General features: G+C 41.5%; 1 protein-coding gene across 1 annotated transcript in view; it reads right to left on the reverse strand.

Moving 5' to 3' along the window:
- Positions 1-363: 363 nt before the first annotated feature.
- LOC124797956 (DNA methyltransferase 1-associated protein 1) overlaps positions 364-17709 on the reverse strand; it is an 84713-nt gene continuing 67367 nt past the window's right edge. Inside the window, exons 8-9 of the mRNA XM_047261113.1 lie at positions 15080-15234; positions 364-740 (exon numbers count right to left, since the gene is read on the reverse strand). Of these exons, the coding sequence (XP_047117069.1) occupies positions 594-740; positions 15080-15234 (302 nt within the window). The 3' untranslated portion in view covers positions 364-593. The remainder of the gene's footprint in view (positions 741-15079; positions 15235-17709) is intronic.

A 17709-nucleotide genomic window follows, 5' to 3' on the forward strand; every position in this document is an offset into this window, starting at 1 on the left:
TTTTCACATCAGGTGAAGAGAGGGCAGAACAGTTAAAAGTTTCTTAAGTTTGGTTATTTTTCTCCAGACTCTTAACGTGTGACAAATTTACATTCCTGGTGTGTGCCAATTTGAGGACAACTTCCCCTGTCTTATAGTGACAGCACACTGTCGAAGCATGAAATTACCCTTAGAGACATGTGGCAGACTGAACAGTGGTTCACTCCACTACACTCCAATGGGAATTCAGGCATTCTTTTATGTCCAGTACTGGCTATACCTACAAATTTGCTGTGCTCTAAAAAGTATTGAGAAAGGGGTCTGCAACAAAAAGTCATGAAGGTGTTGCTGAGCTTTCGAGCAGTTTATTTATAGTACTGAAGAGAAAGTCATGTTACTAATTTTCCATTTTTTTATACAAAAGAAGTTTAAGTTACACAATCGGACATTTTCTACTTTTTATGTAAATTCAGATGAATGAATATTTACACTCTTACTTTTATACTCTACTACTGTTTGAATTAAATATAAATCATAAAAGTACAAAATTAAACATTTTGAGAAAAAATGTAATCTACAGAAAATATACAAGATATAAAGTACATGCTATGGAATCAAGGTGCACTTGGTGTACCAGGTGAACCTACTACATCAATAACTTCTGAAATTGCCTTCTGTTTCACAGCTGGAGCATCACCTTCAGCACTCTGTGTACGAGATTCTTCAGAGTCTAAAGATATTGCACTTGGTACAGGGAGAGTCTGAAACATATACATCACTTTCACTTAGAAACAACTATATGGGTACCAGATGGAAATAGCTTAATGGATAAGTGTAGCAGTTCTAATTTTTTTTTTCCTTTTATGGGACAAGAACTTCATATAATATTTCATCCGATAATCCAAATGGCAAGAAAGATTAAAAAGAAAATAATTCGCAATTAGAATTTGTGCTTGCAGCCTCCACTGGACACTGCCTTTTTGTCATATCATCACACAGACTTTCTTCAAGTGACAATTCTACAGTGTTAGAAACAGCAGAGTTAACAGTTAAGAAGATTTGGGGGGGGGGGGGGGGGGGGGGGGGGGGGGAGAACTTAAAGCAACAGCCATCCACCAGACCTCAGCTTAAGCTTTTTGTTTCCCTCAAGTACATTCTCTTTTTCCCTTTCTCACATCTTTTACCATAGTTCAAATGTTTTTATTTGTCACTAATTTTTGCCTCACATACTGTAAATCAGTGAAATATCGACATCCTTTTCTGTCACTTTAAAATTCCATCTGTTTCTGGCATTTTATTATTTTCTCAGTTATTCTATCTTGTTGTGTATTGACCTGTGTTTCTGGGAGGCTATCCTGATTAACTTGCAATCGGTACACGGGTCATTTCAAAAGTCCTGCACACAGTGCATGCACAGGCGTTATGATGGTGTGATCAAGTTGAAATTCATGTCAGTTGTGAGCGAGACTTCAGGCGTGATGGTTGTATATGTGTTTGCTGGTTCGCATGGCTGTGTCATGAGTGATTCAGTCTTAAAATGGAAGCTGAAAGAGACTCATCTTGGATTACCCATAGTGACCTGCATTACATCAAAATCGAATCCCTGCATGGAAAGAACCCACTGGAAATTTACAACGCTTTGAGAAAGGTGTGTGGGAATAGTGGAGTGGATCATAGGTTATCTTAGGCTGTGTCCTACGTGAGCGACAGAAGCGAGCGACTTCTGGATACGCGACAATCCAGTGACAAACAGCAGCATCGGGCGAAAACTTGGGTGTCCTGCGTGCAAGCAACCATGTCGCGCTACAAGATGGCTGCTCAGAGCCAACCAGCTGTTTCAATAAAACAGCATCCCTAACCTGTAGATTACTGTAGCTGGAGAGTAAGGCTACAGAATTAGGATTACTTAAGAAAATAAAGCGAAAAGGAATGCTGTGCATGAAACTTACAAAGGGAGGAATCTCTGTGGAGAATTTCATAAATATCAAATACGAAGATCACCAGACAAATACTTCGAATGCACTTGAATGAGCAGAGGAGCATTATACTATCTCATCAATATATATATTAAAAAAGTGCTGTGACTTACCAAACGGGAAAGTGCCGGTAGATAGACACAATAAAATATACACAAAAACACACACACACACACACACACACACACACACACACACACACACACACACACACACAAATATCAAGCTTTCGCAACCCACGGTTGCTTCACCAGGAAAGAGGGAAGGAGAGGGAAAGACGAAAGGATGTTGGTTTTAAGGGAGAGGGTAAGAAGTCATTCCAATCCCGGGAGCGGAAAGAGTTACCTTAGGGGGAAAAAGCGACAGGTATACACTCGCGCACGCGCGCCCACATGCACGCACACACACGCACGCACACGCGCGCGCGCCCACACACACACACACACACACACACACACACACACACACACACACACTATATATATACACACAAGCAGACATATGTAAAGGCAAAGAGTTTGGGCAGAGATGTCAGTCGAGGCGGAAGTACAGAGGCAAAGATGTTGTTGAGTGACAAGTGATGTACGAAGGGCGGCAACTTGAAATTAGCGGAGATTGAGGCCTGGTGGATAACGGGAAGAGAGGATATATAGAAGGGCAAGTTCCCATCTCCGGAGTTTGGATAGGTTGGTGTTAGTGGGAAGTATCCAGATAACCCGGACGGGGTAACACTGTGCCAAGATGTGCTGGCCGTGCACCAAAGCATGTTTAGCCACAGGGTGATCCTCATTACCAACATACACTGTCTGCCTGTGTCCACTCATGCGGATGGACAGTTTGTTGCTGGTCGTTCCCACACAGAAGGCTTCTCAGTGTAGGCAGGTCAGTTGGTAAATCACGTGGGTGCTTTCACACGTGGCTCTGCCTTTGATTGTGTACACCTTCCGGGTTACAGGACCGGAGTAGGTGGTGGTGGAAGGGTGCATGGGACAGGTTTTACACCGGGGGCGGTTACAAGGGTAGGAGCCAGAGCGTAGGGAAGGTGGTTTGGGTATTTCATAGGGATGAACCAAAAGGTTACGAAGGTTAGGTGGACAGCGGAAAGACACTCTTGGTGGAGTGGGGAGGATTTCATGAAGGATGGATCTCATTTCAGGGCAGGATTTGAGGAAGTCGTATCCCTGCTGGAGAGCCACATTCAGAGTCTAATCCAGTCCCGGAAAGTATCCTGTCACAAGTGAGGCACTTTTGGGGTTCTTCTGTGGGAGGTTCTGGGTTTGAGGAGATGAGGAAGTGGCTCTGGTTACCTGCTTCTGTACCAGGTCGGGAGGGTAGCTGCGGGATGCGAAAGCTGTTTTCAGGTTGTTGGTGTAATGGTTCAGGGATTTGGGATTGGAGCAGATTCATTTGCCACGAAGACCTAAGCTGTAGGGAAGGGACCATTTGATATGGAATTCGTGGCAGCTGTCATAATGGAGGTACTGTTGCTTGTTGGTGGGTTTGATGTGGACGGATGTGTGAAGCTGGCCACTGGACAGATGGGGGTAAACGTCGAGGAAAGTGGCATGGGATTTGGAGTAGGACCAGGTGAATCTGATAGAACCAAAGGAGTTGAGGTTGGAGAGGAAATTCTGGAGCTCTTCTTCACTGTGAGTCCAGATCATGAAGATGTCGTCAATAAATCTGTACCAAACTTTGGGTTGGCAGGCCTGGGTAACCAAGAAGGCTTCCTCTAAGCGACCCATAAATAGGTTCGCGTATGAGGGGGCCGTCATGGTACCCATGGCTGTTCCCTTTAATTGTTGGTATGTCACCTTCAAAAGTGAAGAAGTTGTGAGTTAGGATGAAGCTGGCTAAAGTAATGAGGAAAGGGGTTTTAGGCAGGGTGGCAGGTGATCGGCGTGAAAGGAAGTGCTTCATCGCAGCGAGGCCCTGGACGTGCGAGATATTTGTGTATAGGGAAGTGGCATCAATGGTTACAAGGATGGTTTCCAGGGGTAACAGATTGGGTAAGGATTCCAGGCATTCGAGAAAGTGGTTGATATCTTTGATAAAGGATGGGAGACTGCATGTAAAATATATATATATATATATATACCAAACAAAAGCGCTGGCAGGTCGATAGACACACAAACAAACACAAACATACACACAAAATTCTAGCTTTCGCAACCAATGGTTGCCTCATCAGGAAAGAGGGAAGGAGAAGGAAAGACAAAAGGATATGGGTTTTAAGGGAGAGGGTAAGGAGTCATTCCAATCCCGGGAGCGGAAAGACTTACCTTAGGGGGAAAAAGGACAGGTATAAACTCGCACACAAGCAGACATGTCTGCTTGTGTCTGTGTATGTGTGGATGGATATGTGTGTGTGTGCGAGTTTATACCTGTCCTTTTTCCCCCTAAGGTAAGTCTTTCCGCTCCCGGGATTGGAATGACTCCTTACCCTCTCCCTTAAAACCCATATCCTTTTGTCTTTCCTTCTCCTTCCCTCTTTCCTGACGAGGCAACCATTGGTTGCGAAAGCTAGAATTTTGTGTGTATGTTTGTGTTTGTTTGTGTGTCTGTCGACCTGCCAGCGCTTTTGTTTGGTAATTTTCATCATCTTTCTTTTTAGATATATATATATATATATATATATATATACAGAAACTCTTTGCCTTTACACATGTCTGCTTGTGTCTGTGTATGTGCAGATGGATATGTGTGTTTGTACGAGTGTATACCTGTCCTTTTTTCCCCCTAAAGTAAGTTTTTCTGCTCCCGGGATTGGAATGACTCCTTACCCTCTCCCTTAAAACCCACATCCTTTCATCTTTCCCTCTCCTTCCCTCTTTCCCGATGAAGCAACCGTCTGTTGCAAAAGCTTGAATTTTGTGTGTATGTTTGTGTGTCTATCGACCCGCCATCACTTTCGTTCGGTAAGTCACATCATCTGTGTTTTTAGATATATTTTTCCCATGTGGAATGTTTCCCTCTATATATATATATATATATATATATATAAATATATATATATATATATATATATATATATATATATATATATATATAAAAAATAGAGGGAAACATTCCACGTGGGAAAAATTATATATAAAAACAAAGATGAGGTGACTTACCGAATGAAAGTGCTGGCAGGTCGATAGACACACCAACAAACACAAACATACACACAAAATTCAAGCTTTCGCAACAAACTGTTGCCTCATCAGGAAAGGGGGAAGGAGAGGGAAAGACGAAAGGATGTGGGTTTTAAGTGAGAGGGTAAGGAGTCATTCCAATCCCGGGAGCAGAAAGACTTACCTTAGGGGGAAAAAAGGACGGGTATACACTCGCACACACACACATATCCATCCACACATATACAGACACAAGCAGACATATTTAAAGACAAAGAGTTTGGGCAGAGATGTCAGTCGAGGCAGAAGTGCAGAGGCAAAGATGTTGTTGAATGACAGGTGAGGTATGAGTGGCGGCAACTTGAAATTAGCGGAGATTGAGGCCTGGTGGATAACGGGAAGAGAGGATATATTGAAGGGCAAGTTCCCATCTCCGGAGTTTGGATAGGTTGGTGTTAGTGGGAAGTATCCAGATAACCCGGATGGGGTAACACTGTGCCAAGATGTGCTGGCCGTGCACCAAGGCATGTTTAGCCACAGGGTGATCCTCATTACCAACAAACACTGTCTGCCTGTGTCCATTCATGGGAATGGACAGTTTGTTGCTGGTCATTCCCACATAGAATGCGTCACAGTGTAGGCAGGTCAGTTGGTAGATCACGTGGGTGCTTTGACACGTGGCTCTGCCTTTGATCGTGTACACCTTCCGGGTTACAGGACTGGAGTAGGTGGTGGTGGGAGGGTGCATGGGACAGGTTTTACACCGGGGGCGGTTACAAGGGTAGGAGCCAGAGGGTAGGGAAGGTGGTTTGGGGATTTCATAGGGATGAACTAAGAGGTTACGAAGGTTAGGTGGACGGCGGAAGGACACTCTTGGTGGAGTGGGGAGGATTTCATGAAGGATGGATCTCATTTCAGGGCAGGATTTGAGAAAGTCGTATCCCTGCTGGAGAGTCACATTCAGAATCTGATCCGGTCCCAGAAAGTATCCTGTCACAAGTGGGGCACTTTTGTGGTTCTTCTGTGGGAGGTTCTGGGTTTGAGAGGATGAGGAAGTGGCTCTGGTTATTTGCTTCTGTACCAGGTTGGGAGGGTAGTTGCGGGATGCGAAAGCTGTTGTCAGGTTGTTGGTGTAATGCTTCAGGGATTCCGGACTGGAGCAGATTCGTTTGCCATGAAGACCTAGGCTGTAGGGAAGGGACCGTTTGATGTGGAATGGGTGGCAGCTGTCGTAATGGAGGTACTGTTGCTTGTTGGTTGGTTTGATGTGGACGGATGTGTGAAGCTGGCCACTGGACAGGTGGAGGTCAACATCAAGGAAAGTGGCATGGGATTTGGAGTAGGACCAGGTGAATCTGATGGAACCAAAGGAGTTGAGGTTGGAGAGGAAATTCTGGAGCTCTTCTTCACTGTGAGTCCAGATCATGAAGATGTCATCAATAAATCTGTACCAAACTTTGGGTTGGCAGGCCTGGGTAACCAAGAAGGCTACCTCTAAGCGACCCATGAATAGGTTGGCATACGAAGAGGCCATCCTGGTACCCATGGCTGTTCCCTTTAATTGTTGGTATGTCTGGCCTTCAAAAGTGAAGAAGTTGTGGGTCAGGTGAAGTTGGCTAAGGTAATGAGGAAAGAGGTTTTAGGTAGGGTGGCAGGTGATCGGTGTGAAAGGAAGTGCTCCATCGCAGCGAGGCCCTGGACATGCGGGATATTTGTGTATAAGGAAGTGGCATCAATGGTTACAAGGATGGTTTCTGGGGGTAACGGATTGGGTAAGGATTCCAGGCGTTCGAGAAAGTGGTTTGTGTCTTTGATGGAGGATGGGAGACTGCACGTAATGGGTTGAAGGTGTTGATCTACGTAGACAGAGATACGTTCTGTGGGGGCTTGGTAACCAGCTACAATGGGGTGGCCGGGATGATTGGGTTTGTGAATTTTAGGAAGAAGGTAGAAGGTAGGGGTGCGGGGTGTCGGTGGGGTCAGGAGGTTGATGGAGTCAGGTGAAAGGTTTTGTAGGGGGCCTAAGGTTCTGAGGATTCCTTGAAGCTCCGCCTGGACATCAGGAATGGGATTACCTTGGCAAACTTTGTATGTGGTGTTGTCTGAAAGCTGACACGTTCCCTCAGCCACATACTCCTGATGATCAAGTACCACGGTCGTGGAACCCTTGTCCGCCGGAAGAATGATGATGGACCGGTCAGCCTTCAGATCACGGATAGCCTGGGCTTCAGCAGTGGTGATGTTGGGAGTAGGATTAAGGTTTTTTAAGAAGGATTGAGAGGCAAGGCTGGAAGTCAGAAATTCCTGGAAGGTTTGGAGAGGGTGATTTTGAGGAAGAGGAGGTGGGTCCCACTGTGACGGAGGACGTAACTGTTCCAGGCAGGGTTCAATTTGGATAGTGTCTTGGGGAGTTGGATCATTAGGGGTAGGATTAGGATCATTTTTCTTCGTGGCAAAGTGATACTTCCAGCAGAGAGTACGAGTGTAGGACAGTAAATCTTTGACGAGGGCTGTTTGGTTGAATCTGGGAGTGGGGCTGAAGGTGAGGCCTTTGGATAGGACAGAGGTTTCGGATTGGGAGAGAGGTTTGGAGGAAAGGTTAACTACTGAATTAGGGTGTTGTGGTGCCAGATTGTGTTGCTTGGAATTTTGAGGTTTTGGAGGGAGTGGAGCTGGAAGTGGGAGACTGAGTAGATGGGAGAGACTGGGTTTGTGTGCAATGAGAGGTGGTTGAGGTTTGCTGGAAAGGTTGTGAAGGGTGAGTGAGTTGCCTTTCCGGAGGTGGGAAACCAGGAGATTGGATAGTTTTTTGAGGTGAAGGGTGGCATGCTGTTCTAATTTGTGGTTGGCCTGTAGGAGGATGCTCTGAATAGCCGGTGTGGATGTGGGAGAGGAAAGATTGAGGACTTTTATTAAGGATAGGAGTTGACGGGTGTGTTCATTGGCTGAGTTGGTGTGTAGGTGAAGGATTAGGTGGGTGAGGGCAATGGATTGTTCAGTTTGGAACTGGTATAGGGACTGATGGAAAGGAGGGTTGCAGCCAGAGATGGGAACTTTAAGTGTGAGGCCTTTGGGGGTTATGCCATATGTCAGACAAGCCTGAGAAAATAAAATATGCGAGCGTAATCTGGCTAGGTTGAAGGCATGTTTGCGGAGGGAATGTAAATAAAACTTAATGGGGTCGTTGTGGGGGTGACATGGTATTAGAAGGTGGAAAGTGTAACATGAGGTTGAAATGAAAATGAAAGATAAAAAAATTATATGGGGAGAGATAAGGGTGAACTAGAAAGTAATGGAGATCTGGTATGAAAAAAGGCGAAAAAGTGTTGGTTAAGTTGATCCTGTGTTGAACTTGGGTTGGTAGACAGCGATGTGCATGAAGGTTAGGTGGTTGTGTTGCCGCTAAAACACGTTAAAGGACGGAGAAATTCGGGAAAATTTCGAAAAAACGTGTAAATGTATTAAAAGGAGTGGTGTTGTGGTGAAAGATTACGAAAATGGGGCTAACAATTGTCTGACGAAGAAATAATGACGTTAAAACCTGTGGGGAGCGGCTAAAAATGATCAGTGATGTGCGAAAAACGGAAGTGAAAATAAAGTAAAAGTTATTAGAACTAGCCGAAATGGTTGTTTAATACGTGAAAGCAGCTGTTATTGAACTAGAAACAGTGGATTTTATAGCAGCGGTAGTGTTGAAAGCGGAAAATAAAAATTTTTGGTTATGGTTTGGAAGTTGGTTACGTATTATTGAGTATATATAGGCGGGATAAATTGTATTACGGTAAAAAGGGGAAGGTGAATACAAAGTGAGACTACTGGTAAAAACAGAAAGAGAAAATAAGACGACAGGAAAGATTTCGAAATGCAACAGCGACAATAACAAACGTAATTGTTGGGTTCAAATTAATGATATGGTTATAATAGAGGGAAACATTCCACGTAGGAAATATATATCTAAAAACAAAGATGATGTTACTTACCAAATGAAAGTGCTGGCAGGTCGACAGACACACAAACAAACACAAACATACACACAAAATTCAAGCTTTCGCAACAAACCGTTGCCTCATCAGGAAAGAGGGAAGCAGAGGGAAAAGACGAAAGGATGTGGGTTTTAAGGGAGAGGGTAAGGAGTCATTCCAATCCCGGGAGCGGAAAGACTTACCTTAGGGGGAAAAAAGGACGGGTATACACTCGCACACACACATATCCATCCACACATACACAGACACAAGCAGACATATTTAAAGACAAAGAGTTTGGGCAGAGATGTCAGTCGAGGCAGAAGTGCAGAGGCAAAGATGTTGTTGAATGACAGGTGAGGTATGAGTGGCGGCAACTTGAAATTAGCGGATATTGAGGCCTGGTGGATAACGGGAAGAGAGGATATATTGAAGAGCAAGTTCCCATCTCCGGAGTTCTGATAGGTTGGTGTTAGTGGGAAGTATCCAGATAACCCGGACGGTGCAACACTGTGCCAAGATGTGCTGGCCGTGCACCAAGGCATGTTTAGCCACAGGGTGATCCTCATTACCAACAAACACTGTCTGCCTGTGTCCATTCATGGGAATGGACAGTTTGTTGTTGGTCATTCCCACATAGAATGCGTCACAGTGTAGGCAGGTCAGCTGGTAGATCACGTGGGTGCTTTTATTTTCCGCTTTCAACACTACCGCTGCTATAAAATCCACCGTTTCTAGTTCAATAACAGCTGCTTTCACGTATTAAACAACCATTTCGGCTAGTTCTAATAACTTTTACTTTATTTCCACTTCCGTTTTTCGCACATCACTGATCATTTTTAGCCGCTCCCCACAGGTTTTAACGTCATTATTTCTTCGTCAGACAATTGTTAGCCCCATTTTCGTAATCTTTCACCACAACACCACTCCTTTTAATACATTTAATACATGCGAGCGTAATCTGGCTAGGTTGAAGGCATGTTTGCGGAGGGAATGTAAATAAAACTTAATGGGGTCATTGTGGGGGTGACATGGTATTAGAAGGTGGAAAGTGTAACATGAGGTTGAAATGAAAATGAAAGATAAAAAAATTATATGGGGAGAGATAAGGGTGAACTAGAAAGTAATGGAGATCTGGTATGAAAAAAGGCGAAAAAGTGTTGGTTAAGTTGATCCTGTGTTGAACTTGGGTTGGTAGACAGCGATGTGCATGAAGGTTAGGTGGTTGTGTTGCCGCTAAAACACGTTAAAGGACGGAGAAATTCGGGAAAATTTCGAAAAAACGTGTAAATGTATTAAAAGGAGTGGTGTTGTGGTGAAAGATTACGAAAATGGGGCTAACAATTGTCTGACGAAGAAATAATGACGTTAAAACCTGTGGGGAGCGGCTAAAAATGATCAGTGATGTGCGAAAAACGGAAGTGGAAATAAAGTAAAAGTTATTAGAACTAGCCGAAATGGTTGTTTAATACGTGAAAGCAGCTGTTATTGAACTAGAAACGGTGGATTTTATAGCAGCGGTAGTGTTGAAAGCGGAAAATAAAAGCACCCACGTGATCTACCAGCTGACCTGCCTACACTGTGACGCATTCTATGTGGGAATGACCAGCAACAAACTGTCCATTCGCATGAATGGACACAGGCAGACAGTGTTTGTTGGTAATGAGGATCACCCTGTGGCTAAACATGCCTTGGTGCACGGCCAGCACATCTTGGCACAGTGTTACACTGTCCGGGTTATCTGGATACTTCCCACTAACACCAACCTATCCGAACTCCGGAGATGGGAACTTGCTCTTCAATATATCCTCTCTTCCCGTTACCCACCAGGCCTCAATCTCCGCTAATTTCAAGTTGCCGCCACTCATACCTCACCTGTCATTCAACATCATCTTTGCCTCTGCACTTCCGCCTCGACTGACATCTCTGCCCAAACTCTTTGTCTTTAAATATGTCTGCTTGTGTCTGTATATGTGTGGATGGATATGTGTGTGTGGGCGAGTGTATACCCGTCCTTTTTTCCCCCTAAGGTAAATCTTTCCGCTTCCGGGATTGGAAGACTCCTTACCCTCTCCCTTAAAACCCACTTCCTTTCGTCTTTCCCTCTCCTTCCTTCTTTCCTGATGAGGCAACAGTTTGTTGCAAAAGCTTGAATTTTGTGTGTATGTATGTGTCTGTTTGTGTTTCTATCGACCTGCCAGCGCTTTTGTATGGTAAGTCACGTCATCTTTGTTTTTAAATTTAATACACACACTCTTTGCCTTTACACATGTCTGCTTGTGCCTGTATATGTGCGGATGGATATATATATGTGTGTGTGTGTGTGTGTGTGTGTGTGTGTGTGTGTGTGTGTGTGTGTGTGCGCGCGAGTGTATACCTGTCCCTTTTTCCCTCTAAGGTAAGTCTTTCCACTCCTGGGATTGGAATGACTCCTTACCCTCTCCCTTAAAACCCACATCCTTTTGTCTTGCCCTATCCCTCCCTCTTTCCTGATGAAGCAACCATGGGTTGTGAAAGCTTGATATTTGTGTGTGTGTTTGTGTGTTTTTTATTGTGTCGATCTACCAGCGTTTTCCCGTTTGGTAAGTCATAGCATCCTTTTTTTAATATATTTTTCCCATGTGGAATGTTTCTTTCAAACATTCCACGCAGGAAAAATATATTTAAAAACAAAGATGATGTGACTTACCATACGAAAGCGCTGGCAGGTCAATAGAAACACAAATGTGTTTCTATCGACCTGCCAGCGCTTTCGTATGGTAAGTCACATCATCTTTGTTTTTGAATATGATCAAGAACTTTTAACAGCCAATAAATGCGGATGATTACTACATGACTAACTACGATAAATACAAACAAGTACAAAGATTGATACCAGTAAACAACAGCTAGCTGTGGTGTAGAGTTAGAGTTTGCAGTTCATGATTACGTGTTAGAAAAAGGTCCTGGGTTCAATTATGGATCATTTTTATATTTTTACTGACTCAGTTACAATTCTGTATACTAAGTTTTATGTATACTGTTCACATTGCATTGCTCAGTATATTTTTAAGGTCTTGCCAAAGAACACTAGAATAGATGTAAAGATCAAGTTCTTTGACAAGACCTTAGCAATCACACACATTTAGTTCCTAATATATTACAGAACCATGAAATTTTACAGATATTTGATGTTGCGAGGATAATTCATCAGCAGTCAATGTTAAGGCAAAGCGTTTCAATTACTCTAAATAGTCTGTAAAAGTAAAGCTTACAAGATTTTTGAAGAGAAAGTCAAACATCTTGTGTAATGATTTGTCTGAAAGTATTAAATAAAAAATATTAGGGAAAGTTTTGGTGCACCTCATTTTCTGTTCATGATTTCGAGCATCATTCAAAGGCACGTAGAACATTTCTCTGATCTACTTATTTCTTTTACACAAATCATTTCATAAACTATTTGACTGATTTCTTTCATTTTTTAATTTCAAATTTTATTGAAAAAGCATGATCTTACTGACTCCTCATTTGCCTTCCTACCATACTTGATTCGAAGGAAGCCTTTTTGACATTTAAATACCGCACCAATGTATCTTTTTATGTGCAAAATAGCTAGGTTTTGAACTGATGAAATTTTTGAAACTTCATATACATAGCTTGGCAGCAGCTTTTTGTGTAATATTTCAATTTTTCCTCAGCTTATAAATTAAGTTTTCTTTGATTACTCAGATTACTTTCAAGCAGTTAAAATATTTTCATGCCAAACTAGACCTCATGATGGTCACTTTGATACCCCATTTACCTATTTCTCTCCCTTTGTTTGGCTATGAAAATTTGGACAAAATCTCATGGTGTAAGTTATAGGGAGTCTTGTTTTTGCTCTGCTCATGCATTTACAAAAACGTATCAAATGTTAACCATGTGATAAAATAGTCATATCTGCTTGCTGTCATTTCCAAAATTCGTCGTTTCGATATCTTGAATCTTTTATGAGATACGATGATTTTTACGACCACTTGATTCCTGAAGGAAAGGTTCGGACGTGCCACGAGCGACCCGTCCGCGGATATAACAACCAATATCTCAAGAATGAAGAGAGAGATCATTCCGGTCTCAACTTTAAATACAATTTACACACATTGGTTACATTTCATATGCAATAATGTATGGCCTTAAATGAACTATACAGAAAGTCTACACAATGTGATTTTACCTCTGCAAATTCTTAAAAATTTCGTGCAGTCATGTACTCAATTTCGTGCAGCACAGTAACGATGATGAATAACAAAAATAAATTCAGACCTTTATCGTTTAAAGATTTCAAGCTATAGGTTGCTGAAGAGTCGAATTTTTTCACCGAATAGTTTTCTTAAAATCGGGTGTTAAGTAATTCATAGCTGCCGTCGTGTCCGTTCCACTGCTGTGCCGAGATGACACATGGCTGTCGCTCTATGTCGTGCGTGCTGCAGCAAAAAGCTTCAAACGTGTTTGAATTCAAACGTCGCCAGTTGCAGCGGGAGACAGGCAGCGACACAGATGTCGCTCACATAGGACACTCCGTAACTGCACCTGCGGTTGTGTTTTGTAGCCTGAACCTGTTGCTCGCTTCTGTCGCTCATGTAGGACATGGCCTTAGTGGTCTGCTCATTTCGAAGAAGATCGGGTAAACACTGAGGACAACCCAAAAGCAGATGACCATCAATGCAACAGACTACACCTCTCATGCTATTGTTAATGACACTTTGAGAGAGGATTGATGAGAAACATGAGGCAATTGCATACAATGCCAGAATGTCTGTCACTTCAGTTTACAGACTCATACTTGGAAAGTTGAAGAGAGAAAAAGTTGCAGCCTTATTGAATGGAAGGAGAACAGTTTCTGAAAAGGATTGTTGCACTCGATAAAACGTAGATACAAAATTTTGCGCCAGAACTGAAGTCTCAGTCATCGCAATGGAAATGTTCCGACTCTCCATGCCCAAAAAAATTCCAAAGGCGAAACTGATAACGATCTTTTGGTATGACATGAATGGAGTCATAGCTACAAAGGAAGCACCACAGGGGATGTAACATGCGCATACTGGAAAATGTTTCATGCCTAAAAAGTTGTCAAAGAAGGCCTTACATGTTTGTAGCTGGTGTCCTCATTTTACATGATAATGCGAGACCATATATTGCCCTACCAGTGAGAGAAATGCTCAAAATATATGGATCGGAAATATTTCCCCATCCACCATACAGTTCTGATAATAGACCACCAGACTTTGATTGATTCCCAAATTGAAGCAACAAGTCTATGGAAAACATTCTGGTACAACTGTTGAAGATTCCCAAGTAACCAGACAGCTCAACAATGAAGGTGCCCTACCCAGAATACCGAAGTAGCCAAAATGTTGGGAAGCTGTCACAAGCACCAATGGAGATTATGTTGAAGGCCTGTATAGGTATTTTGTTTTGTAAAATAAATGCAGAACTTTTGAAATAACCACACGATATTTAGCATGAAGCCACAAGATGTGGACAGGATACAAAATGTGATACAAGGTCTCACATACAAAGTAAGATTTTACTGTGAAAGTGAAACTGGTACTACAATTGTGACTAACCCCATTTTCTTCAGTCCTTTTGTCTATGATGCTATATGAAGGTTCCCTTGGTTCCTAGCTTTAAATCTTTCATTTTGAATCTAAGTTTTTTTATTTATTTAGGAGGCTATTGATGAGTGGGGAGTTTTCAGTTAGTGAATTCTACGATGTCTACCCCAAAAGTAGGACTCTTGAGTCTTCTCAAGTAAATTCTCCTCTTGATATAAATAAAATCAAAGCTATTTCTGTTGAAAATTTATAGCTATTGAAACAAACTGCACTATACAGTATTATGTGAAGAACCTTTTCCTGAAATAAAGGAAAAGGCTTTGTCATCTTGTTGTCACTTCTTCTGAAGAAAGTATTTCTCTTATTTTCTTCTGGCCATTGTCATTTTCAAAAAATGACATAATTTAATGGTTTTGACAAACACAAACTCTGAAATAATAATAATAATAATGAATCATTTGGGGAGTACTAACCTTTCCTGGATTGAGGGCTTCATACTGATGACGAAGTGTTTGCAGTTCAAATTCACATGTTGCTAGTGCCATTTTTAATTCATACAGAAGAACCATATCACTACGCAATTCATTAAAATGTTGGCAAATGTCTTCTGTTGGCATGGGGTTTAATTCTGCAACATATAACATAATAATACATGTGACAAGAATAGAATATACAAGTGCAAACTGAAAAGTAAGCAGAGAATTTCAAACATTTAGAAATGTGTGTCTTTTGTGGAGGTAGAATAAAAAAAATGGGAAAATGTGTCTGCTGGGAAAGGCAGGATACATCATATGCGATCTTAATACATAGTACTGTCTTACCAAATATAAGGCTACACAGAAACAACACAGATGCAGAAAGATGTCTCCATTTTTAATAGTGTGTACACTTAGTAAATGAAAAATTTGGACTTTGGAGCACTGTATAAGATTGCAGAAGCTATGCCCAAATAGTCTGAAGTTTAATTAGCATATAATTAATGAATTTTATATTTAAATGACATTAGTGCTTCAACCGAATGGAAAAAAATAAAAAATTTGATTCCACCTGGAATTGAACACAGGCCCCCCACACAGTGAGAAAACACTCTACCACAGAGTCACACTGCTCACATTTGTACATTCATCTTATTTTAGTGTATTAAATGTGACTGGAAAACTTAAAAAGTCCATTTTCTCGAGAATTTTTGACGATTGCATTGAATGGCTTTGGAGGAGGTATTTTTGAGTTTTGAACTTCATGCATCATAAATGTAAAAAAATTACAAAAATCTTGACTGGCATGTGGTACCCTTGCAAAACAAAAAACATTCAACACAAAGTGTTTTGAATAGTGTCAACTTTTAAACAATCAGTTCTTGGGGGCTGACAGCTAACTTACCACACCCTTACTATGGCTGGTCCATTGAGGGCTCATAAATTACTAATTTATGTACGTTCTGGATGAATAATAAGATCGGTACATAAGCAGCAAGTTTGACGAACACTGACCTAATACTTCACACAAAGCATTTTAACTCTGCGCAGACTACTATCAGCTTTTTACATACTGGCAATATTAGAATCTGTCTGATAGAAATATTAGGGTTAGGCAGAATTTAAATTCCCGAATCCAAGAATTTAGACAGATTGTAGAAGTAATGGCTAATGAGGTATTATTTTACTTTGTGTTTTAAGTATTTGGGGATTTTCAATTTTCTACCATATGCCCACTGGCAATGTGTTACAGACTTCTGCACTGGAACATAAAACTCCATTCTTAACCCTAGAGGGGGACGCAGTCTATATGGAAATTATTTCTACTTCTAGTATAGTGACAGTAATCTTTTTCATATTAACCACGAACACTGTTTGGGAGTATGTGTACTGGCGTGTAAATGTAAGTCTGCTGCAAGGTGTTTAGTTATCAACTTCACACAATATTCTTACTTTATGCATCTACAGAATAAATATTTTTTATCCACCTTCACTGCAGTGCCCCTGAAGATTGCTGCATAGGACAGAATTGACCAAAAATGTGCAAAATATGCTAACAACACTGTGAGAGAAGACTCTTGAGTGCAAAGCTGCTAGAACTGAACTTTTTGGTTAACTTGACCACATGCTGGCACCAGCTTAGTTTAACACTCATCTTGATGCCCCAGAACTTCACATACTGGGAATCAGTGTAAGCCCCTTGTTCTCTACTTCTAGTACCTGTAAGTCATATTTATTTGTTTGGAATAGCATAATAAGAGTTTTGCAATATTAAGGATTAAAATGTTGGCTGTGAACCAGTTGTAAGATTGTTCCATTACCCTCCTGGCTGTGTCTGATATGAATTTGTATGGACCTTTTATCAATATACTTGTGTAATCAGTGAACATTCCAGTTTTTGATGAGTCCTCCATTGTCTTTTATAAATTATTTACGTAGATCAAGAACAGGAGCAGGCCAAGCACTGAACCTTGCAACACACCATATTTAATGTTTCACCAATTTGAATTCAATCCTATTCCTATTATATCTGATGTGACCCTTGCTTTTCTATTGATAGTTTATGACTCCATTCACACAAGGGAAAGACCTTTAATGCTACACTATTTGCATTTCCCTATCAGAATTCTATCATCTACACTATGGGTTCCCAGACAGTGGTACTTGCACCACTGGTGGTATGCAAGGATATTGCAGGTAGTATGCATACAAGTAAACAAAACACATATTGAAATAAGTAAAATTATTAATTTACATTACCTTATTTTTAAACTTTAAATGATAGTGAGAAAATTGACTGATAAAATTAGTCTATGTGTAATGTTAAACAAAATGAATTTCCCGCAAAATGTTTGTTTCGAACTGTTGCCTCCCCACCCTTCCCTTCATTAGTCGTCACTGCCTTTGCTGGGAATAATTCATCTTGTTTTGACGGTCTTGTTGATAGTTATTTGGAAGTTTTTGTGCTGCTTCTTTAACTGCTGCTAACTTAAGCAATGTAGAAATGTGTGACACTGCAGTAGTCATTACACAGTGAACAATTTCCCATTGTTATTATCACACTGTTGGGCGTTACATTAAGTGGCAGTGTGGTATGAATAAAGCATGTGTCTGGGATTTGACTGTGT

Source organism: Schistocerca piceifrons, chromosome 5, assembly GCF_021461385.2.
Source record: "Schistocerca piceifrons isolate TAMUIC-IGC-003096 chromosome 5, iqSchPice1.1, whole genome shotgun sequence".
Lineage (NCBI taxonomy): Eukaryota > Metazoa > Arthropoda > Insecta > Orthoptera > Acrididae > Schistocerca > Schistocerca piceifrons.